A 22,694-nucleotide genomic window follows, 5' to 3' on the forward strand; every position below is an offset into this window, starting at 1 on the left:
TTTTCAGAATAAAATGTAGCTTTATTGTAACAGAGGAAAGACCACAAGCCATTAAAGAAAGAGCAGAATCGAACGTTCCCTCAACTCCACAGGTCAAGGGAGGTGTGAACAGCTCGGTGATAAAGTCCACAGCACAATCACTGGAATCTCATAATTTTTGTTTTCAAAGTGAGAGTAAATGAAACAGTCACTGGAATTCTCAAAAGAACAGCGATTTCACAACGCGAGCATCCACACGAGCAGAAGTACAACAGCACAAGGAGAGATGTTGCAGGAGGTGGCATCTGGTCGTCCGGGCACCGACGGGGAGCTGGAGGTGGCGGAGAGGGGCCCAGGGCCCGAGGGAGGCTGGCCAGGCCCGCTCCAGACCCACTCGGCCCAGCCGCGCGGCCACTCCCCAGCTTCTTGCTGGTCAAAATCCCCACTCACGACACTGAGGACGCAAGGCCCACTGCCTCCCTGGGAGGAGCTGCGTGGCAGACACGCTAGTGGGAGGGGCCGGCTGGTGACTCAGTGCTCGGACACCCGGGACAGCCTGGCCACCCCACGGCGTGGTTACAAGGACGGGAGACCATTCTATTTAGTAGCTGGACTGAAAGAAAACAAATCCCAAGTCCATGGGGTTCCTGACGAGGCGAAATCAAAGGCGGACCTCCGTGTGGAGGGCTCGGGGTGGAGCAACCCCCACCCGCAGCGCCTCCGGTCACAGGGGAAGCTCGGCAGCACAGAGAGAGGAAGCGCCCACAACACCAGCGCCGGGAAAAAGAGGATTCACCTGGATGTCCGCATTCAACAGGACGTCCAGAAAGGACGCGGCCTGCCTCCCCAGCCCTCACGCTCCTGGAGCAGCTGAGCCCTCAACGAGCGGGTGGCGGGGAAGGGGTGCGAGGAGGGACAGAGCGGGCAGAGAGGTGACCAGACTGCAGGAGACCTGCCAGAAACCCCGAGGCCAGGACAAGGGCTGTCCCCGCTTTGCCCGGGGGACGCCCCCGAAATGCACTGGCCACAGGTTGGCAGGAAGCCCCGGGACTCAGAGCCTGCAGCCACCATCAGCCAAGGGCCAGCCCCGCCAGACCTCTGCCCAGGGGAGCTCTCCCTGCAGTCACACACAGACGGGCCACCTGTGGCCACGTATGAGGACGTGGAAAGTGGACCTGCCCACGCTTCTCTGAGGATGCCTCTGGGTATTGACAAACAGGCCTTAAGACTTGTGTTTCCTGAATGCAGAAACACAAGGCAGACTGAAGCACAACCTGAACCCAGGCCTCTACCCTACACGGTGACCCCACGGCTTGACCCCAGCACCTCAGCACAGAGCAGCAGCCACTCGGCGCCTGCAACGCAAGCAGCCGAGGAGCCAGACCTGGGACCCGCCGGCCTGTGTGCGGCCTGCAGCCAAGGACAGTGTGCTCACCCTACGTAGTGAACGAGCCTAAAATCTGGAGAGGTCTGAAAAGCACATGCAATTCAAAGGTCCGTGTCCCCCCCAGGTTTTACTGGAACACAGCTTCGCTCACTTGCGTGGGACCTGGGGCAAAGACGGCACCGTCCACAGCCCCAAACAGCTACTGCCTGCCCCTGATGGAAGATCTGCCGACCCTGCGATGGCCCAGCCCCTCCGGGAGGAACCTCGCAGGTCAGGGCAGACTGGCTCCAGGATGCCCCCTGCCTGGGGCTCCGGCCTGTCACTCCCCAGACGCAGACAACCCCCAGGGACAGTGACGCTGTGGCTGCCCCTCACCCACCCTTCCCAGGCGCCAGCCCCGCCGTGCCTCCTGCTCCAAGAGAAAAGGCCAGATGCAGTGCCCACTGGACAAGGCGGCAGGAGAGCTCTTAGGACGGCCGGGCGGCCGGAAAGGAGACACGAGGAAGGGAGACAGGCCAATTCTGCGCCTTCCTTCACTAAAGGATGGGCACGATGGAGACCGTACCCGCTGCGCCCGCCAGCGTCGGCCAGGACACGGACGCTCCGACCAGGGGCGGGGCAACGAAAACAGCACCAAGTAAAAAGCAAGATTCACTCAGGGAAAAGGGAAGACAACCCAGTGTCAGCACGAGATCAGCAAACCCTCACGTCACTACCACTACGCCTACGAGACCCACCGTTCTAGAAAAAGAAAAAGAGGAGCCTAAGAAAACGCCTATTCCTAGAAAGCCGGGACGGCACAGGCGGCCTCCCGCATGCAGGGTGGCGCTAAGTTATCTGCGGGACAGACCCGCCGGCGCCTCCAGCCCCACAGGCTCCGGGGCTCCCGTGCCTAAGCCCGCGCCACGCACGACACACTGACAGAGAGACAGACCCCGCCAGGGCCGCCCCCTCCACTTGCCTGCTTTCTGGACCCACGAGAAACGCTGGCACCTCCACCCCCGCCCCGCGAGAAGCAGGAGCCACGGCCCAGGCCCCCCCGCACCCGGCCCACCTCCAGCCCACTGTCCGAACACCACGTCCTGGGCACTCCTGGGGCCGCCTCCTGGGGGCCCAGGCTGCAGGGGAGCCGGGGCGCTGGGGGCGTCTGGCGGGCGGCAGGAAGCGGGGGCGGGGGGGTCAGGATCACTCTGGGGGGCTTCCAGCTGACGGCTACTCGTACTCCAGGAACTGCTTGTGATAGAACAGCAAGTACCTGCGGGGAGAGAGCAGGAGCTCACGCCCTGCAGCACCAGGGGCCGAGCACGCAGGCCCCGGGGAGCAGAGACCCAGCGGGGAGCACCAGCGCCCCCACCCACATGGCCCAAGGTCTGCCTGCCGCTGCCGCCAGGGGCCAGGTTCCAGCCTCAACTCCCGGCCCCGCCTCCCTGCAGCCCCAAGGCTGTCTTCTCAAACTCGGGCTCCTCAGGGACCCGCGGGACCCAGGCCAGCACACCCACCCCTCGCTGTCCAGCACGTCCTCAATGCTGGCCTTGGTGATGATGGCGTCGTCACACTTGAACCACTGGTCCTTGTGCTGCCGGATGAAGCTGGTGTAGTGGCCGCTCTCCAGGGTCCCCTGGTGGTTGACCACCGCAAACAAGGAGTACCTGGTTTGGGGGGGCAGCAGGGAGGTTCCCTCAATTCCACCAGCTCCCGAGACCGTGGTCCCCACGGTCAGAGGCCTGTGTGTGGGGAGCAGTCCACTGACCAACGGCGAGAGCCCAGAACGAGCGCTGATGGATGAGGGCGCGGGGACTGGGCTCAGCCCCCGCCCCAGCGCGAGGGGGTGGGGCCGAGGGTCAGTGCCGGAGACACCGCCGCCGCTCTGCCCTCCCTCCTCCCGCCAACGAGAAGGATGGGAGAGAAGGAGCAGGGGCCCCACACCCAGGGGAGAAGGGCGGGCGCACGAGCCGCTCGTCAGAGGGTGGGAGGCCCCGGCCAGGAAGCAGGCCAGCCGCCAAAAGCACGAGAACGGCCCCTCAAACGCAGCCGGGCAACGCTCTGGCCACCCCTGCCCAAGCACAGGCCCACAGCCCGCCTCGCGCTCCAGCTGCCAGGACACACACAGGCACCGCTTACTTGTTGTCGTTACTGAGGCTGTCCGTCGGCTGCTGGTACTGGCCGTTCATCCTGCTCTCCTTGCTGCAACAGAGGGCGGAGACTCAGCATCGGGCCGCACAGTTAACGCAAGGCCTGCCGCTGAAATGATGCCAGCACTGTGCCAGGTGCGTCTGGTCCTGCCAACTCCACCCTCGCGGCCCGTGAGGAAACCCAGGCCCAGGCCGGCGGTGTGAAGCGTCGGGACGGAGGCTCGGAGACGGGATGGGCCCAGCCCCACGGCCGCTGCCCCACGACTTCCGGCTGCCGGCCTCCAGAACTGGGGACGGGTCTCTGCCGCTTGAAACCTCCAGCCTGCAGCTGTGCTCGACGGCAGCCTCGCTCATGAGAGACTGTCCTGGCATCAGAGGAGGGTCCGTTTTAAGTGCTCTGCGACATATCGACTCCGAAACAAGGCCACCGAACTCTCCAAGTGCAAAGTCACACTACTGCTCTGTGCTCCACGCCTGTGCCTTCAGCTGCAACGCTACCCTGTGACCCCGCGTGGAGGGTCCCCGTGTGGAGACCCCCCTGCAGGAGCGCCCCCCTCACGCGGGGACTGTTTTGGGCTGAGTCAGGACAGTCGGCATTAGCAGATGCAGCGGCCCCACCAGGGACCTGGCAGCAGCCCGCGCGCCCACCCGCCCCTGGACCGGGGACAAACCTGGAGGCCATGAAGGGGGTCATGTCCAGCTCCAGCGGGAAGGACACGTAGGTGGTGATCTTCCGCCGGAGCTTGGCCGAGTGCTCGAACCGCTGCAGAAACGGGAGAGGGAAGCGGTGGTCTCCGCGGCCCCTTCCCTTTTTAGGCGGCCTCGGCCACAGCAGAGCCCGGGGACAGCCTCCACCCATGCCACGGCACCCACGGGCTCCGGCCAGCCGCCAAAGGCACGAAATGCTGGGACGTGACCAGAGCGCAGTCGGGGTGTGGGGGGCACTGACACACCAGACCTGACACTTGCAGATCCAGCTCCAGACCTGCCAGCCAGGACCTTCCTTTTCTCCTTTTTAGGGGCACAGGGGTGGCGCATAGAAGCTTCGAGGCTAGGAACGGAACTGGAGCTACAGCTGCTGGCCTACGACACAACCGCAGCCACGCAGGATCTGAGCCGCGCCTGTGACCCACACCACAGCTCTCGGCAACACCAGATCCTTAACCCGCGGAGCGAGGCCGGGGCTCGAACCTCATCCTCATCAGTACTAGTCGGGTTTGTGACCGATGAGCCACAACGGGAACTCCTGTCTTAGGTTTTTAAAAGGTCACGAAATAAAAGCAACAGAGACAATGATTTATACACAAAACCAGACAAAGGTCCAAAACCAGCACACGCGCAACCTTTGCTGCGAAACCTCCTGCAACACGCTGCCCACAGCTCGCAGCTCGCACCCACTGCCGGCCTTCCCGGGAGAGGCCGGCCCGCGCCAGGACGAGACGGGAGCGGAGGGTCTTTGCCGTGGGCCTGCGGGATGCGCAGGGAGGAGGAGCAAAACCCTAACGCGCCCTGAGGAACTCACCCCGCCTTCCTCACGAAGCAGCTCCTCTTCTTCTTTCCCTTTTCTGCCTTTCTAGGGCTGCACTTGCGGCATACGCAAGTCCCCAGGCTGGGAGTCAAATCTGAACTGCAGCCGCCGGCCTACACCACGGCCATAGCAACACTGCATCCAAGCCACGTCTGCCACCCACACCACAGCTCATGGCAACGCCGGACCTTTAACCCACTGAGCAGGGCCGGGGATTGAACCCGCAACCTCGTGGATACTAGCTGGGTTCCTTACCACTGAGCCATGATGGGAACTCCTGAAACAGCTGCAGGTCCTCCTCCTACTCCGGCCGCTGCCCCCCTCCCGCCCCCCTGGCCTGGAGACGCCGGTGGAACTTACTTTGAGATGAAAACAGGCAACAATAGGCAGCTTCTTCATGGTGAGCTGCTTGGTGGACTCCTGGTAGCTGTGGCAACCGCTACACTTGATCTTGGCACTGCTCCCCAAGTGCTCGGGTCTGGTAAACCTGCCGTGCGTTGAAAAATGCAATTTTAGGAAAGAGGGATGGAGAGGTCGGGGTGAAAGGTTACTTTATTACGTTCAGCATCACTTTAAAAAATATTTTCTTGCAGTTCCCGTTGTGGCTCAGTGGTTAACAAACCCGACTAGAATCCATCAGGATATACTTTAATCCCTGGCCTTGCTCAGTAAGTCTAGGACCCAGTGCTGCCATGAGCTGTGGTGTAGGCAGGGAGCTACAGCCTGGACTGGACCCCTAGCCTGGGAACCTCCATATGCTGCAGGTGTGGCCCTAAGAAGACAAAAAACAAACAAAATTTCTTAAAACTTTTCTAAAAGTGGAAAGTCTAAAGTGCCCACTGTGGCTCAGCAGGTTATGAAACCCAACATTGTCCCCATGAAGAAGCGGGTTCAATCCCCAGCCTCGCTCAGTGGGTTAAGGATCCGGTGTGGCTGTGGCTGAGGCAGAGACCTCAGCGGCAGCTCCGATTCAACCCCTGCCCCAGGAACGTCCATAGGCCACGAGGTGGCCCTAAAAATGAGGGGGGAAAAAAAAAATCTTTAAATGTGGGATTTCTAGAAATGGAGACCAGATCTGCGGCTGCCAGGAGCTAAGGAGGCAGTGGTGGTGGGTGGGCAGGCGTGTGGCTGTGAGGGATCCCGCAGGGACTGTGCGATGCTGCTGGCCTGACTCTGATCCTGTGCTCTAGCCTTACAGGATGCTACCCCTGGGGGAGCCGGGTAGAGAGCACGTGGGATCTCTCTGGGTTACGTCTTACAACTGCAGGCAAAACGTCAATTATCTCAAAGGAAAAAGGTTAATTAAAAAAAAAAAATGAGATTTGGGGGGTTCCCACGGTGGTGAGTGGGTTAAGGAGCCGACTGCAGCGCTCAGGCCACTGGAGAAGCGAGGGTTTGACCCCGGCCCAGCACAGTGGGTCGAGGCTCTGACGTTGCTGGACTTCACCCTGAACAGCCTGGACGCAAAGACGGGCCCCCTCCTCCGTAACTCGCCTCCGCAGGCAGTCCGTGAGGGTCGTGGTCCCCGACGCGTGGCTCTCCCCGTTCACCACGCTGCCCTCGCTGCCGGGGCTCAGCGGCCAGAAGGGCGTGGAGGAGCCAGGCAGGTCCAGGCTAATGTCCCAGAAAGGGTCGATGGTGGTGGAGACGCCGCTGGGAACGAAAGAGACAGGACGTGTGGGCGCGGATGACGGGAGAGCGAGGACGCCGCCGGGCCAGGGGCACAGCGCGCAGACCACCCACGGCCACGGCTGCCCCTGCAGCAACGGCCTCCGAGCCCCAAAGATCAGCACGGCTGTTCCGGGAACTGCGGAAAAACACAAGCTCCTGGGCCTCCCCTGAGGGATCAACCGCAGCGCCTGGACCGGGGGCTTCGGGCCCAGGAGCTGGGAGCTGCAGGCCTCGCCGCGAGCCGCCCTCCGGGGCACGCGACGCACTGCCTCACAAGCCGACTCCACCCGAGGACCCCGGCCGGGAAATGCCGCAGACGGGCCCACAGGACAAGAGCCCCGAGTCCAGACCCTGCTCGGTCGGTGGCCTGGAGCACCCTCGCCTCGGAGGCGGCGTCACACGGGAACCTGGCCCCTTCCCAACCGCAGGGCCCGCTCACCACAGGTTCGGAGTAGCTTCAGTGGGTGACCAGGGCTTTTTAAAAACACAACAACGACCGAAGTGGAAGAAAAAGCGGGGAGGGCCTGAGGGGAAGGAGGGCTCGCGACCTCCCCAGCCAGGCCCTCGGCCCCCCGGAGTCAAAGCCGAGCCCAGGACGAGGGACGCTGCTCCCGAGAAAACGGAAACACAAATGCGGAACCACCACCAGGGACACCCGTGGGAAGCGGAGACGTGGGGGCGGTCGGAGCAGCTTGGGGGAGGCCCCCGCCCCTGAAGGGCACCCAACGCCGCACCAAGAAGGCCCGGCTGGGGCACCGGGGTCTGAGCCCTTCGACCTCGGCCGTGACCAGCCCCGTGGCGGCAGCGGGCGGCACAGGAGCAGGCGGGTCTGAGGCGGCCCGCGTCGGCGGGAGGCACTTACTGGCACACCTGGCAGGTGACGTCGGACTGCAGCCCGCCCGTGAAGATCTGGTCTATGATGCAGTTGCAGTGGTTGGGGTTGTTGGCCTTCTTCCCGTTGTCGTCACCTGGGGAGACCGCAGCCCTGTGATCCCGGCCCCAGGCCGGCGGGTTCCCGCCGCAGCCGCAGGCGGCCGCGCTTGCCAAGGCCGCCCGGTCTTTCCCACGCGGCGGGGAGGGCCGGCCGGCCGCGCGCGTCCCGTTTCCTCCTTGTGCCCCTCCCGCGGACTCCCCACCACCCGCCAGGACCCTGAATGCGTCTGCCGGCAGCAACGGGGGAGGCAGGCGACGCCCTCTTCACGAGCGGAAACGCAACAGTTTCTCACTGGGGGGCCAACACTCTGGCCAGAAGCCCCCAGAAGCCTTCCGCTCCTGGACCAGACAGAATGGGGTCCCTGCTCTAGGAGGCAGCCCTGCAGGACCCCTGCCCATCCCTGTCAGCTCCGGCCCTGGGCACCCGAGAGCCCCGATGGCACACGCTCCCCACACACCCGGCCGGCAGACAACCACACACGCGTGCTGCGGGGCCTGGGCTCAACTACATGCAGGGCATGGGGTGTTGTCTGGGCCCGTGTAAAGTCACGTAAAGCTACACTGTTACAAGGGATACAGGACGGCCGTTGGGTCTTCTGACAGCAGCTGTCTGGAAAGACAGGAGAGAAGACCCCAGAAGGATTTCAACCTTGGGCACAAAAAATTAGGATACGGGAAACACACAGAAAGATGCCACGAAAAACAGGCCGAAAGTCACCTGAGGTCACGACCCACGTGCAGGGCAGGCCTGGCTGGACGGCCCTCCCGGTGCTGGGGGCCGGGAGACCTGACCAGCCCAGGGCATCCTGACGGCCAGGCTCCCCACAACCAGGCGCCCAGGCCGCAGCTCCCTGTCCTCAGGGTCAGAGGCCACCCTGCTGCCCCTGCTGCATAGACACCACGCGACGTTGCCCGCTCAAGACGCACCAAGCAGCTCGCTGTGGACACAGCTCGCTGGGGACAGGGGCCGCCCCCGCCCCAGGACCCTCTCAGGCACCTTTGCAGTGGCGGTGCAGGACGTCCAGGGCCGCGATCAGGAACTCGTGCGCGTCCTGCTGCTCGTACCCCGCCAGGTGCCGGGCGTGCGTCCACACCAGGTGCAGCAGCTTGTACGGGATGTGTGGGGACCGGTGCCCGGAGTAAAACTGCTCAGAGAGAAGGAGAGCGAGCCCTGGACGCTGGGCGTGGACCTCGAGCAAGACCCTCCGACCACGGCGAGCTCCACGGACAAGCTGCCGCCTCTCCTTCAGCTCCGGTTTTATTTGGAGTTTTTTTTTTTTTTTTTGTCTTTTGTGTTTTTTGTTATTGTTGTTGTTGTTATTGTTGCTTATTTCTTGGGCCGCTCCCGCGGCATATGGAGGTTCCCCGGCTAGGGGTCAAATCGGAGCTGTAGCCACTGGCCTACGCCAGAGCCACAGCAACGCGGGATCCGAGCCGCGTCTGCAACCTACACCACAGCTCACGGCAACACCGGATCGTTAACCCACTGAGCAAGGGCAGGGATCGAACCCGCAACCTCATGGTTCCTAGTCGGATTCGTTAACCACTGCACCACGATGGGAACTCCTATTTGGAGTTTTTGATCTGCACCTACTTTTCTCTATCCCACCATCCACTTCCCAGAGATGAGCAGAGGGATGAAGTGGGACAAACACTTGCCAAAACAAATACATACACAAAAAGGCGATGTTTGCTGTGTGTAAACTGTACCTTAATAAACCCGGGCCAAAAAACCAACCCCAGCAGCTGCTGGCAGGTTCCGGTAGGGGAACTCGTTAGGCTTGGCCAGCGGTTCGCCACCTCTTCCTGAAACGGGCCTGGCGATGAGCAACCGAGCTCTGCGGCCAGACGAGCGTGGACCAAGTGTACCCTGCTCTTGCCCCTGCCCTGGGCAGCCACTGCCCCGAGAGAAACGCGGGGGTGCAACAAGGGTCCCGACACAGTCAGACCAGGCTGAGGCTGCTGGCCCTGCGGGTGGACGCCTGATGAGCTGCTGGGCCTCCTAGTGGCCGAGGGGGCGGGAGCCAGGCCTGCGGGGTGGCAGGGCGGCTGCAGCGGAGTGCAGTCCTGCCCTTGGGGCTGGCCCGGGGTACGTGGACGCGCGTGGCTCAGGGCAGCCTACGAGCCGTCAGACAGAACCTGACTTCAACACAGGCGCCCCTAGAGAAGCAGGATCCCAAGGTCGGGCCACAGAAGAGGAACCCGCCCACCCTGCGAACGGAGCAGGGCACACGCCCTCTGTGTCGTGCTGGACACTCGCCCGCTGCTGACACCCACTAGACCCCGGGGCTGCCAAGTCCTCCCCGACAGCCCCTTTGGGAAAACCGTGCGTGCCACTGTCGAGGCACCTGTGAAACAGGCCCCCGCCCCGCGGTCCCGGGCTCCGCGGTCCCGGGCTCACCTCCTGGAAGAGCGACGACATCTCGCAGACCAGGCAGGAGCTGGGGCTCTGCATCTCGCAGCGGTGCCGGTCCGACAGGAAGAAGTCCCGCAGCAGCGGCGTGTGCGTGAGCGCCTGCACGATGCAGTTCATGAAGCACGTGTTCCCCAGGTTGATGAGGCCCCGCAGACCTGGCGCGGGAGAGCGGGCTGACGGCGCTGCGGGCAGGCGGCTACCCCCACCCCGCCCTCCAAGGCAGGACACGGGCAGGTCTCCAGTTTTATGCCGCTTTCCTATAAAACGTCCGGGGGGGGGGGTCCCCTGCCCCAGGACCCGAGGTTGCGATGGCAGCGCCAAGGTGTTCAGTGGCAACGGGAAGCCAGAAAGGAGCCTGACAAACTGGTGAACCAGGTGCGTACTTGCCGACGCCTCAGGAGGCCTGGGGACCCGCTCACAGGTGCCTCTGCCCAGGCCCCCGACCTGCAGCTGCCCACCAGGATGCGTGAGCCCAGGCCCACCTATGGTGCAGTTGGCGGTGATCTTGCGCCTCTTGGGGTTGTGGGTCAGCAGCTCCAGCTCCCGCTTGGTGGGCTCCCAGGTGGAGAACTTCTCCCCGATGCCTGGGCGGGCGGAAGGTGCCGTCAGGCGGCCTGCACGTCAAGGGGGGCCGCGCACGGGGCTCGCGGAAAGCGCCTCACAGACATCAGGGAGCGTCTTTCGGAGCCGGGGCCATGACCAGGCTGCCTTCTCGGGGGACAGGAGAGCAGCGCCCCGGCCCCCTTCTCCCCCGCCTGTGGCCCCGGAGCCCAGACGGCGGCGTCAGCACCCACGGGGGCACCAGGCAGGAAGGTGGAGGACCCTCCTGTGAAGGAGCCAGGCCCGAGAGGGGCCGGCGAAAGACACAGCGAAGCCCGGAACTGGGCCAACACTGCCACGAGCCACTCTCCCCCCGACACACAGCCTGCTCCCAAGACCCTGGCTCCATGGACCCCAGATTTCTGCATAACAACAATTAAAAGCCACACCCCCTGCGGGCAGGTGGAGACGAGGCGTGATTTCAGAAAGACTCCGACACGCGTCCCTGAGGTTTCAACGCTCTACGCAAAGAAGTAACGTCCTCAGACTCGGCTGCCTGCTCCCCCATCCCCAGGCTCAGCTCACAAGACAGTTCTCCAGAGAAGATCTGCCAACCAGCTCTGTGACCAGCACTGTCTCTCCTGTTCTAAGATCTCACATGAGGCGTCATTAAAGCAGAACAATTAAGGCAAAGAAGTGCGGGCCAGATGCTGGGGGTGTACACCCGCTGCACTGGCAACAGCTCTCCTAGCTGGGACATGGTCAGAGTCCATCGGGCTTTTCTGTACCTGTGATGCTGCCGTGGCCCACGGCCGTCTGTTAGAAGTGAGAACAAAATAAGCAAAAGAGAACGAAGAAGGAAAAATACCGGGGCAACCAAAAGGAAATACATGAACAAGAAAGCAAGCAGCCTGCATCCATCCCCCCACCTCTAGCCTGCAATCCACGTCCCTGATTCTCTTCTCTGTGGAAAGGTTCGTTTGTGCCGTAGATCAGACTCCAGAGGTGAGTGATACCATGTGGCATTTCTCTCTCCTTCCCACGTACTTCACTTAGTGTGAGAGTGGATGAGCAGTGGGACCCTGCTGCAGAGCACCGGGAACCACATCTGCCCTTACGACAGAGGCGATGTGAGGAAAAGAACGCACACTGTGTGCCACGGGGCCACCCTGCTGAGGAGCACAGCTTGACGACACTGTAAACCACTGAGGCGGGAAAATAAAAATCACTACAAAAGGGGGGTGCGGAGTTCCCGTCGTGGTGAGGTGGAAACGAATCCAACTAGGAACCATGAGGTTGCGGGTTCGATCCCTGGCCTCGCTCAGGGGGTTGAGGATCCCGCGTTGCTGGGGCCCTGGTGGAGGCCGGCGGCTGCAGCTCTGATTCAACCCCTAGCCTGGGAACCTCCATGTGCCGTGGATGCGGCCCTAAAAAGCAAAAAAAAAAAAAAAAAAAAAAAGACAGAAAGCAAGCAAGCAGCTACGTGACGCGCGTACCCTGACTGTGTGCCGGGTGTGGACAGTGTGTGCCGCAGCCGTGGGGGCGGGAGGGTCCGCAGGGCACCGTGGCTCCCGCGGGACAGGAGACCCCCGCCTGTGGCCCGGCCCCGTCCCTGACAAGCACCCCAAACCCGCCAGGGCCCTGGCCATGGGGGCCCCAGGAGAAGCTCTCGTCCTAAAGATGAGAGTCCAGGGCTCCCCGGGTGGGGGCTGCTCAACAGAAAGACCAGGCGGGGATGAGACGCTGGGGGTTTTGAGCCCCCCGCCCCGACTCCACGTGGGAGGGAGAGGCTGGAAATGCAGCGGAGGACGCAGCCTGCCTCCGGAGGGGCCCTCGCCGGCCCCGAGCGCGGGGCTCAGGGGCTTCCGGGCCAGGGGGGGCGGCACCCCAACCCCGCGGGGGCAGCCGGGGCGCTTCACTCCCAGACCAGAGCCCGCAGCCTCTGCCTGGAGCCGGGCCCCGGCTCGCCGTGCGGACGGTCGGGGGCGCGGGGGGCGGCGCGCTCAGTTGAGGCCACACCTTGCATCTTCCAAGCCTTCCGCTGCTCCTCTTTGGCGACGGCCTCGATGTCCCTGTCGTAGATGTAGTCCTGGCACAAGAAGCAGTAAACGCCGCCGTACACAAGCTCGATGGCTGAGGACAGAGAGGGAGACACCACGTTTGCCGAAGACCAAAGCAGACGCCGCCTCAGGACACAAAGCAAACACCCAGCTTCCGAGGCGTCTCGCGTCTGCACCCTCCGCGCCCCCGAGAACCTGCAGCCCTTGAACCTGAGAACCTGAGAGAGCGCCCCCCAGAGGGTCCCGCCAGGAGCCGAGGGACCTGAGAAGGCCCGTCCACACCTCACACACTGTTTAAAAGGCGCTGTCACATTTCGGCAATTCTCACGATACTTCCAGCACCTCCATCATCACCGCACTTGTGCGGAGGTGTGGGAGCAGGGACCATCTGCTGAAGGCTCACACGATAGCCCTTTCCGGCAATAACAGGGTGTTTTTGGGTCTGCGCCCTCAGCACCCGCAAGTTCCAGGCCAGGAATCAGACCCAAGCCACAGCAGTGACAACAATGAATCCTTAACCTGCTAGGCCACCAGGGAACTCCAGCAATACAGTACTTGTCAACTGAGGTGTCTACCCTTTGAAAGACATTACTACTATCACACACCTAACAAACTACAGTATACTGTCAACGTAATTTTTTTTTTTTTTTTTTTTGTCTTTTGTCTTTGTTGTTGTTGTTGCTATTTCTTGGGCCGCTCCCGAGGCATATGGAGGTTCCCAGGCTAGGGGTTGAATCGGAGCTGTAGCCACCGGCCTACGCCAGAGCCACAGCAACGCGGGATCCGAGCCGCGTCTGCAACCTACACCACAGCTCACGGCAACGCCGGATCGTTAACCCACTGAGCAAGGGCAGGGACCGAACCTGCAACCTCATGGTGCCTAGTCGGATTCGTTAACCACTGCGCCACGACGGGAACTCCCTGTCAACGTAATTTTTAAGTGCAGTGGGAAACCAAAAATTTGCGTGACTCGTTATGGAGGTATCTGCTTCATTAAGAAGCCAACCCACAGTGTCTGCGAGGTCTGCCAGTACCCAGAAGAGATGAAAACATGTCAGCACAAGAGCTCCTATATGAGGCTTGCCACGGTGGCCCAGCGGTAACGACCCACTAGTACACGGAGGACACGGGTTCAATTCCTGGCCTTGCTCACTAGCTTAAAGATCTGGCGTTGCCATGAGCTATGATGTAGGTCGCAGACTCGGCCTGGATCCCGCGTTGCTGTGGCTGTGTAGGCTGGCAGCTACAGGGGATGGCAACGGTAGCCTAGGAACTTCCGCATGCTATGGGTGCAGCCCTGAACAGACAAACGTGCACACACACACACGCGCGCAGCCTCAAGCGTTATCATCCACAGCAGCATCATTCAAAACCCAAGACAGACACCCAAATGTACACGAGCGGCTAACCAGATAAGCAAACTGTGGAACAGCTGCCCCAGGAACACTCTGCAACCACAAAGTAGTCCTGACACGTCACGGATGAACCCTGAAAAGCTGCTCAGAGGGAGAAGCAGATACTAAGGCCCACATTCCAAGAGTGCTTCCACATCAAATAGTCACTCAATGAAACCAGAACACACTCTCAAACTATGCACAAAAAATAAACTCAAAATGGGAGTTCCCGCTGTGCCTCAGTGGGTTAAGAATCTGACAAGTATCCATGAGGACTGGGTTCCACCCCGGCCTTGCTCAGTGGGTCAAAGGATCTGGTGTTGCCGTGAGCTGCGGTGTGGGTCGCAGACACGGCTGGGATCTGCGGTGTAGGCTGGCAGGTGCGGCTCCAATTCAACCCCTAGCCTGAGAACTTTCACTTGGTGCAGGTGTGGCCCTAAAAAGACAAAAACCAAACCAAACCAAACCTCACAATGGCTGAAAGAATTAAACACAAGACACCATAAAACTCTTAAAAGCTGTGTTATGTTGTGGCTCAGTAGTAAGGAACCTGACTAGTACCCATGAGGATGCGGATTCGATCCCTGGCCTCACTCAGTCGGTAAAGGATCCAGCATTTCCGTGAGCTGTGGGAAAGGTCGCAGACGTGGCCAAGATCTGGCGTGGCTGTGGCTGTGGTGCAGGCTGGTAGATGCTGCTGTGTCTCAACCCCTAGCCTGGAACTTCTATATGCTACAGGTGTGGCCCTAAGAAGACAAGTAAAAAACAAACTCTCAGCGGCCTTGGTCTTTCGGCTTCCAGGACTTAATGGACCCTCAGAGCCTGATGCCAACGCTACCAGAACCCAGAACCGCGGGGGCAGAGGGGCTTTGCTCTGACTTTCCAATAAAGCTGTTGGTCTGAAAACAAAAAACCAAAAACCAACCAAACAAGAAACCTCCTAGAAGAGAACACAATCGAACATTCTCTGACATCTGAGAATTGATTAGGTGAGTCTTCCACGATCAAGAATTAAAAACAAAAATAAACAATTGGGACCTAATCACTCACAAGCTTTTGCACAGCAAAGGAAACCATAAAACAAGTGAAAGACCAACCCACAGAATGCGAGCAAACAGCTGCAAACGACGCAACCAAAAAGGGCTTGATTTCCAAAATACAGAAACAACTCATCCAATTAAACGGCAAATAAAACAAACAACCCCACTGAAAAGGGGACGGAAGACCTCAGCAGACATCTCTCCAAAGAAGATACACAATGGCCAACAGGCACAGGAAAAAATGTTCCAACAATGTAATCACTAGAGAATCCAAGTCAAAACCACAGTAAGGTACCCTCACACCAGTCAGAGCGATCCTTGAGAAGCCCACACATAAATGCTGGAGGGGGCGTGGAGAAAAGGGAACCCCCTGCAGTGCTGGCGGGAATGTAAACTGGTACAACCACTATGGAGAACAGTATGGAGATTCCTCAGAAAACGAAATACACAACCACCACATGAGCCAGGAGTCCCACTCCGGGAACATAGGAGGAAAAAACTTTCATTAAGAAAGATACACGGAGGAGTTCCCGTCGTGGCTCAGGGGTTAACGAACCCAACTAGGAACCATGAGGTTGAGGGTTCGATCCCTGGCCTCGCTCAGTGGGTTGAGGATCCGGCGTTGCCGCGAGCTGTGGTGTAGGTCGCAGATGCGGCTCGATCCCGTGTGGCTGTGGCTGTGGTGTAGGCCGGTGGCTACAGCTCCGATTCGACCCCTCGCCTGGGAACCTCCATATGCCGCGGGAGCGGTCCTAGAAAAGGCAAAAAGACAAAAACATAAAGAAAGAAAGAAAAAGATACATGAGATGGGATTAAGACGGTGGAGGAGGAGGACTGGAGCTCACCTTCTCTCATAAAAGCAGCAAAATTACAACCAACTGTTGAACTTACCTTCAACCAAATGGACTATAAACTATCAAAAAAGACACCCTACTCCAGAAGACAAAGAGGAGGCCACGTCAAGAGGCAGGAGGGGCGATTACATGATATGAGCAACCCCATGCCCGCCAGGTGGGCAGCCCAGACTGGGAGGTAACTGTATCACAGAGACTCACCTGTGGCAGTGAGAGTTCTGAGCCCCACGTCAGGTCCCCACACCTGGGGATCCGGCACTGGGAGAGGGAGCCCCCAGAGCATCTGGCCTTGAAGGCCAGTGGGGCTCGTATGCAGGAGCTCCACGGGGCTGGGGGAAACGGAGACCCCATTCCTGAAAGGCGCACACAGGCTTTCATAGGCACTGGAGACCAGGGCAAAGCAGAGGCCTCCTGGGAATCCGGCTCAGACCTGCCTGCTGTTCTTGGAGGATCTCCTGGGCAGACAGGGGGTGACTGTGCCTCATTGTGGGGCAAGGACATTGCAGGCAAAGGTCTCAGGAATAGTCATCAGTGTGTGTTCCTCTAGAGGGGGTGTTTTGAATTTTTTTAAAGAAAAAAAATTTTTTTTGGTCTTTTTGTCTTTTTAGGGTCGCACCCATGGCATATGGAGGTTCTCAGGCTAGGGGTCGAATCGGAGCTACAGCTGCCGGCCTACACCACGGCCACAGCAACGCAGGATCCAAGCCATGTCTGTGACCTACACCTCAGCCCACGGCAACGCTGGATCCTTGACCCACAGAGCGAGGCCAAGGACTGAACCCACACCCTCATGTATACAGGTTGGGTCATTAGCCACTGAGCCACAGGGCATCTCCTAGGCGTGGCCATTTTGGAAAAATCTGGGCACACACATCAGGGCTGAGAAGCCCCAGGCCTAACAGTAATCTGGGTTGGAGCTCAGCCCCACCCTTCAGGAAAAAGGCTGCCTAAAGAGCCCCCAGGCACACAGCTACCTCAAATCCCACCCAGACAAAGCCCCACCCACCAGAGGCATAAGAATCAGCTCCATCTACCAGTGGGCAGACTTCAGAGCAGGAGAGGAAACCACCCACTGTCTGCAAGAAAGAGACCACACCAAACCCCACAGTGACCGTGCTCCAGACAAGGGAGCAGAAAATCCCCAGAAAAACAGCTGAGCAACCTGGAGACAACGAGCCTCCAAGAAAGACTTCAGACGGACGACAGGGAAGATGCTCCAAGACACTGGGAGTAAAGTGCAGGCGAAGACGGACGCATTACAAGAAACGCTGAGCAAAGAAACACAAGAGTTAAGGATTAAGCAGGCAGAGACGCAAAATTCAATAACGGAAATAAAAGATTCATTAGAAGCAACCCACAGAAGAATAAGGAGGCAGAAGAACAAACAAGCGAGGTGGAGGACAGACCAGTGACAATCACAGATGCGGAGCAGAAAGAGAAACCTCCCTAAGTGCGTGGGGAAGTTATCGCTCACTCAAATCCAGGACGCAAAACGAGTACCACACAAACCCACGGAGGAACACCCCGAGACACGGCTTAGTCAGACTGACCAAAATTAAAGACAGAGCGAAAACACCGAAAGCGGCTAGAGAAACAAACCAGTAACACACAAGGGAACCTCCATAAGGTTACTGGCAGATTTTTCAGCTGAAGCTCTGCAGGCCAGAAGGGAGTGGCAGGATACACTTAAAGAGAGGAAAGGAAAAAAGCCTCCAACCAAGATCACTCTACCCAGCAAGGCTCTCATTCAGATCTGAAGGAGAAATCAAAAGCCTTACAGATTAGCAAAAGCTAAGAGAATTCAGCACCACTAAACCAGCTTTACAGCATTTACTAAAGGAACTTCTCTAGGTGGAAAAACAGCCAAAACTACAAACAAAAGTATCACAAATGACAAGGCTCACCAGTGAAGGCACACATATGGTAAAGGCAGGAAATCACCCACCCACGAATATGCCACCAAAATCAGAAATCGTGAGAAGGGGAGGGTACAAATGCAGGACACTGGAGGTGCACTTGCAATTAAGAAACCGACAACCTAAAACACTCGTGTGTGTGTGTGTGTGTGTGTGTGTGTATAGACTCATGTATCAAAACTTCATGGTAACTACAAACCAAAAATCCACAACAGAGACACAAATAAAAAAAAGCAATCCAAACACATCACTAAAGACAGTCACCAAACTACAAGAGGAAAAGGGAAGAAAAAAGACCAACAAAAACAAATTCAAAACAGTTAATAAAATGGCAATGAGAACATATTTATCAATAATTACCTTAAACGTTAAATGGACTTAAATGCCCCAACCAGAAGACTGTCTGACTGGACACAAAAACGAGACCCACTTCACTTCTAGGGCCACATACAAACTGAAAGGGAGAGGATGGAAGAAAATACTCCACGCAAACGGGAGTCAAAGGGAAGCTGGAGCAGCAGTGCTCCTATCAGACAAAACAGACCTTAAAACAACACCATGAGAGACAAAGAGGGACGGTACATGATGATCAAAGGGTCAATCCAAGAAAGAGGTAGAACAACTGCAAATACATATGTGCCCAAGACAGGAATCACCTCAATATAAAGGCAACTGCTACCAACCTTAAAAGGAAAAATCTACAGTAACACAATCATAGTGCGGGACTTTTAACACCCCACTTACAGCAACGGACAGATCATCCAGACAGAAAGTCCACAAGGAAACACAGGCCTTAAAAGACACATGAGATCAGATGGCCTTAAGAGACCCGTACAGAACACCACCTAGAAGCAGCGAGACACATGTTCTCAGGTGCACACAGAACACCCTCTAGGATTGATTACCTTCTGGACCACAAATCAAAGCCTCAGTAAATTTAAGAAAACTGAAATCATATCAAGAATCTTTCCTGACCACAACGCTATACAACTGGAAATCAACAAGGAAAAAAAACGTGCAAAAAACACAAACATGTGGAGACTAAACACCATACTACTAAACAACCAACGGGATCACTCAAGAAATCAAAGAGGAAATTTAAAAATACCTAGAAGCAAACGACAACAAAGATACAACACTCCAAAACCTATGGGATGCAACAAAAGCCGTTCTAAGAGGAAAGTTTATAGCAATACAAGCCCACATGAGGAAACAAGAAAAAGCTCAAACAACCTAACTACATCTAAAGCAACTCGAGAGAAGAGACAAGACCTAAAATTAGCAGAAAGAAAGAAATCATAAAGATCAGAGCAGAAATAAATGAAATAGAAATGAAGAAAACTCTAGAAAAGATCAATGAAACTAAATGCTGGTTCTCTGAAAAGATCAACAGAATTTTTTTTTTTTCCTTTTCTAGGGCCTCTTCCCTGGCCGACCTACACCACAGCCACAGCAACTTGAGATCCAAGCCACATCTGCAACCTACACCACAGCTCATGGCAACGCCGGATCCTTAACCCACTGAACAAGGCCAGGGATCGAACCTGCAAACTCATGGCTCCTAGTCGGATTCATTAACCTCTGAGCCACAAAGGGCACTTCTCAACAGAATTGATAACCTCTTAGCGAGACTCATTAAGAAAAAGAGAGGACTCAGGAGTTCCCGTCGTGGCGCAGTGGTTAACGAATCTGACTAGGAACCATGAGGTCGCGGGTTCGGTCCCTGCCCTTGCTCAGTGGGTTAACGATCCGGCGTTGCCGTGAGCTGTGGTGTAGGTCGCAGACGTGGCTCGGATCCCGCGTTGCTGTGGCTCTGGCGTAGGCCGGTGGCTACAGCTCCGATTCAACCCCTAGCCTGGGAACCTCCATATGCCGCGGGAGCGGCCCAAGAAATAGCAACAACAACAACAGACAAAAAGACAAAAAAAAAAAAAAAAAAAAGAAAAAGACAGGACTCAAATCAATCACACAAGAAATGAAAAAGGAGAAGTTACAGCGGACATCGCGCGAATACAAAGGATCACAGAGATACTACAGGCCACTAAAATGGACAACCTAGAAGAAATGGACAAGTTCTCAGAAAAGTACTACCTTCCAAGACTAAACCAAGACGAAACAGAGAAGATGAATGGACCAATCACAAGTACTTAAACTAAAAACTGTGATTAAAAAACTTCCAACAGAAGTTCCTGTCATAGCACAGCACAAACGAATCTGACAAGGAACCACGAGGCTGCGGGTTCAATCCCTGGCCTTGCTCAGTGGGCTGAGGATCTGGCATTGCCGTGAGCAGACGTGGCTCAGATCCTGGGTTGCTGTGGCTGTGCTGTAGGCTGACAGCTGCAGCTCATTCGACCCCTAGCCTGGGAACCTCCGTGTGCCGCAGGTACAGCCCTAAGAAGGAAAAACAAACAAAAAACCACAAAACTTCCAACAAACAAAAAATCCAGGACCAGATGGCTTCACAGGCGAATTCTATCAAACATTTAGAGAAGAGCTAACACCTACCCTTCTGAAACTATTCCAAAAAATTGCAGAGGAAGGGATACTCCCAAACTCATTCTATGAGGCCACCATCACCCCAATACCAAAACCAGACAAAGATACCACCAAAAAAGAAAATTACACGCCTACATGACTGATGAACACAGATGCAAAAATCCTCAACAAAATACCAGCAAACCGCATCCAACACGACATTAAAAGGGGTGGACATGATCATGAAGTGAGATTTATCCCAGGGATGCAAGACTCAGTGTCTGAAGATCAGCGTGACACACATGAACAAACTGAAGAATAAAACCATATGATCCTCTCAATAGATGCAGGAAAATCCAACAGCCATTTCTGACAAAAACCCTTCAGAAAGTGGGCCTAGAGGGAACCCGCCTCAACATGATAAAGGCCACAGATGACAACCCCACAGCGAACATCCTTCCCAATGGTGAGAAGCTGAGAGAATCCCGCTGAGATGAGGAACAAGACAAGGATGCCCGCTCTCGCCACTACTCTTCAACATGGTTCTGGAAGTCCTAGCCGCAGCCATTAGAGAAGAAAAAGAAATAAAAGAAATCCAAATTGGAAAGAAAAAAACCACTGTTTGCAGATGACACGACACTATACCTAGAGAATCCTAAAAGATGCTACCAGAAAACTGTGAGAGCTCATCCATGAATTTGGCAAAGCAGCAGGATTCAAAATTAACACACAGAAACTGACTGCATATCTATATACTAGCAACGAAAGATCAGCAAGAGAAATTAGGGGAACAATCCCATTTACCATCACATTAAAAAGAATAAAACACTTAGGAATAAACCCCAAAGAGACAAAAGACCTGTACTCTGAAAACTGTAAGATGCTGATGAAAGAAATTAAAGACGACACCAACAGATGGAAAGACACACCATGCTCTTGGACTGGACGAACCAGTTCCCGTCGTTGCGCAGTGGAAACGAATCTGACTGGGAACCAAGAGGTTGCGGGTTCCATCCCTGGCCTCACTCAGTGTGCTAAGGATCCGGCGTTGCTGTGAGCTGTGGTGTGGGCTGCAGATGCGACTCGGATCCGGCGTTGCTGTGAGCTGTGGGGTAGGCCGACAGGTGTAGCTCCGATTAGACCCCTAGCCTGGGAACCTCCATATGCCATGGTGTGGCGCTAAAAAAAAAGAGACCAAAAAAATTTATATATATGTATCTCTAAATGACTGTACTACCCAAGGCAATGTACAGGTTCAATGCAATTCCTATCAAATTACCAAGGACATAGAGACGGCCAAAAACACAGGAAAACATGCTCCACATCACCAATTTTTAGGCAAATGCAGATCAAACCACTATGAGATACCACCTCACACCGGCCAGAATGGCCATCATCAAAAAGTCTACAAACAGTAAGTGCTGCAGAGGGTGTGGAGGAAAAGGAACCCTCTTACGCTGTTGCTGGGCATGTAAACTGGTGCAACCACTTGGAGAACCGGATGGCGATGCCTCAGAAAACTAACACAGAATTCCCACTGCGTCCAGCAGTCCCACGCCTGGGCTTCCACCCAGAGAAAACCACCCGATGCTACAGTGTGGGGGCCATGTGCGCTGCTGCCCCTGGAGCTCCAGGAGGACCACGCAAACCTCAGAGGAGCGGACGTCAGAATGCAAAGAACAAGACTCAGGGCCTCGACCCCAAAGCCCGGCGGCATCTCGGGACCTTACCCAGGTTGTGCCTCTTCGACTTGGCGTGCTCGTGAATGTGCTTCTTCGTGAAACAGCCAAAGAAGACGCAGTGGAGGCAAGAGTGCAGCCTGTTCAGGTGGACGCCACACACGTGGCAGACGCAAGACTTCGCCTGAAATCCAGAAAAGGGAATTAGAAAGCTGTCATTCTCCGGTGCCGGGCGCAGCTCAGAAGGAAGCGCGAGCCCAGGTTCCGTCCCAAGGCCCTATTACTTAGCAGAGCACCTCCTTAATCCTGCCTATCACCCCAAAATGTCCTCAGGTCACCTAGCTCAGTGTATGCTAGGAGAGCTCAGTCCGGCCTCAGGGACCAGGGCCCGCTGCCTGCTGACCCAGGTGAGAAGCCTCCAGGTCCTCCTGCGTCCCACGTGCCCCCCATGGCTCCTGCCCCCCAACCCTTAATCTGGCCGTTGTTTATTTTTTAGTTTTTTCCACTACAGTTGATTCACAGCATTCCTTTATTATTATTATTATTATTATTTGCTTTTTAGGGCTACACCTGTGGCATATGGAAGTTCTCAGGCTAGGGGTCCAATCAGAGCTGCATACGCCACAGCCGCTGCAATGAGGCATCCAACCTGCACTACAATCTACACCGCGGCTCACGGCAATGCCA

The 22,694-nt window shown here is 56.8% G+C and overlaps 1 protein-coding gene across 2 annotated transcripts in view; it reads right to left on the reverse strand.

Moving 5' to 3' along the window:
- Positions 1-22,694, reverse strand: part of USP22 (ubiquitin specific peptidase 22) — a 41,985-nt gene continuing 19,291 nt past the window's right edge. For both annotated transcript variants that reach the window (XM_084986442.1, XM_021068045.2), the window contains exons 2-13: positions 22,059-22,191; positions 12,606-12,719; positions 10,529-10,630; positions 10,032-10,201; positions 8,628-8,775; positions 7,560-7,665; positions 6,521-6,679; positions 5,387-5,513; positions 4,170-4,261; positions 3,488-3,550; positions 2,866-3,015; positions 1-2,621 (exon numbers count right to left, since the gene is read on the reverse strand). In XM_084986442.1, the coding sequence (XP_084842568.1) occupies positions 2,579-2,621; positions 2,866-3,015; positions 3,488-3,550; positions 4,170-4,261; positions 5,387-5,513; positions 6,521-6,679; positions 7,560-7,665; positions 8,628-8,775; positions 10,032-10,201; positions 10,529-10,630; positions 12,606-12,612 (1,167 nt within the window). In that variant the 5' untranslated portion in view covers positions 12,613-12,719; positions 22,059-22,191 and the 3' untranslated portion in view covers positions 1-2,578. The remainder of the gene's footprint in view (positions 2,622-2,865; positions 3,016-3,487; positions 3,551-4,169; positions 4,262-5,386; positions 5,514-6,520; positions 6,680-7,559; positions 7,666-8,627; positions 8,776-10,031; positions 10,202-10,528; positions 10,631-12,605; positions 12,720-22,058; positions 22,192-22,694) is intronic.

Source organism: Sus scrofa, chromosome 12 (assembly GCF_054392235.1).
Source record: "Sus scrofa isolate SSC_HxYL_T2T_F1_AM1 chromosome 12, Sscrofa_HxYL_maternal_Yorkshire_Landrace_v2.0, whole genome shotgun sequence".
Classification (NCBI taxonomy): domain Eukaryota; kingdom Metazoa; phylum Chordata; class Mammalia; order Artiodactyla; family Suidae; genus Sus; species Sus scrofa.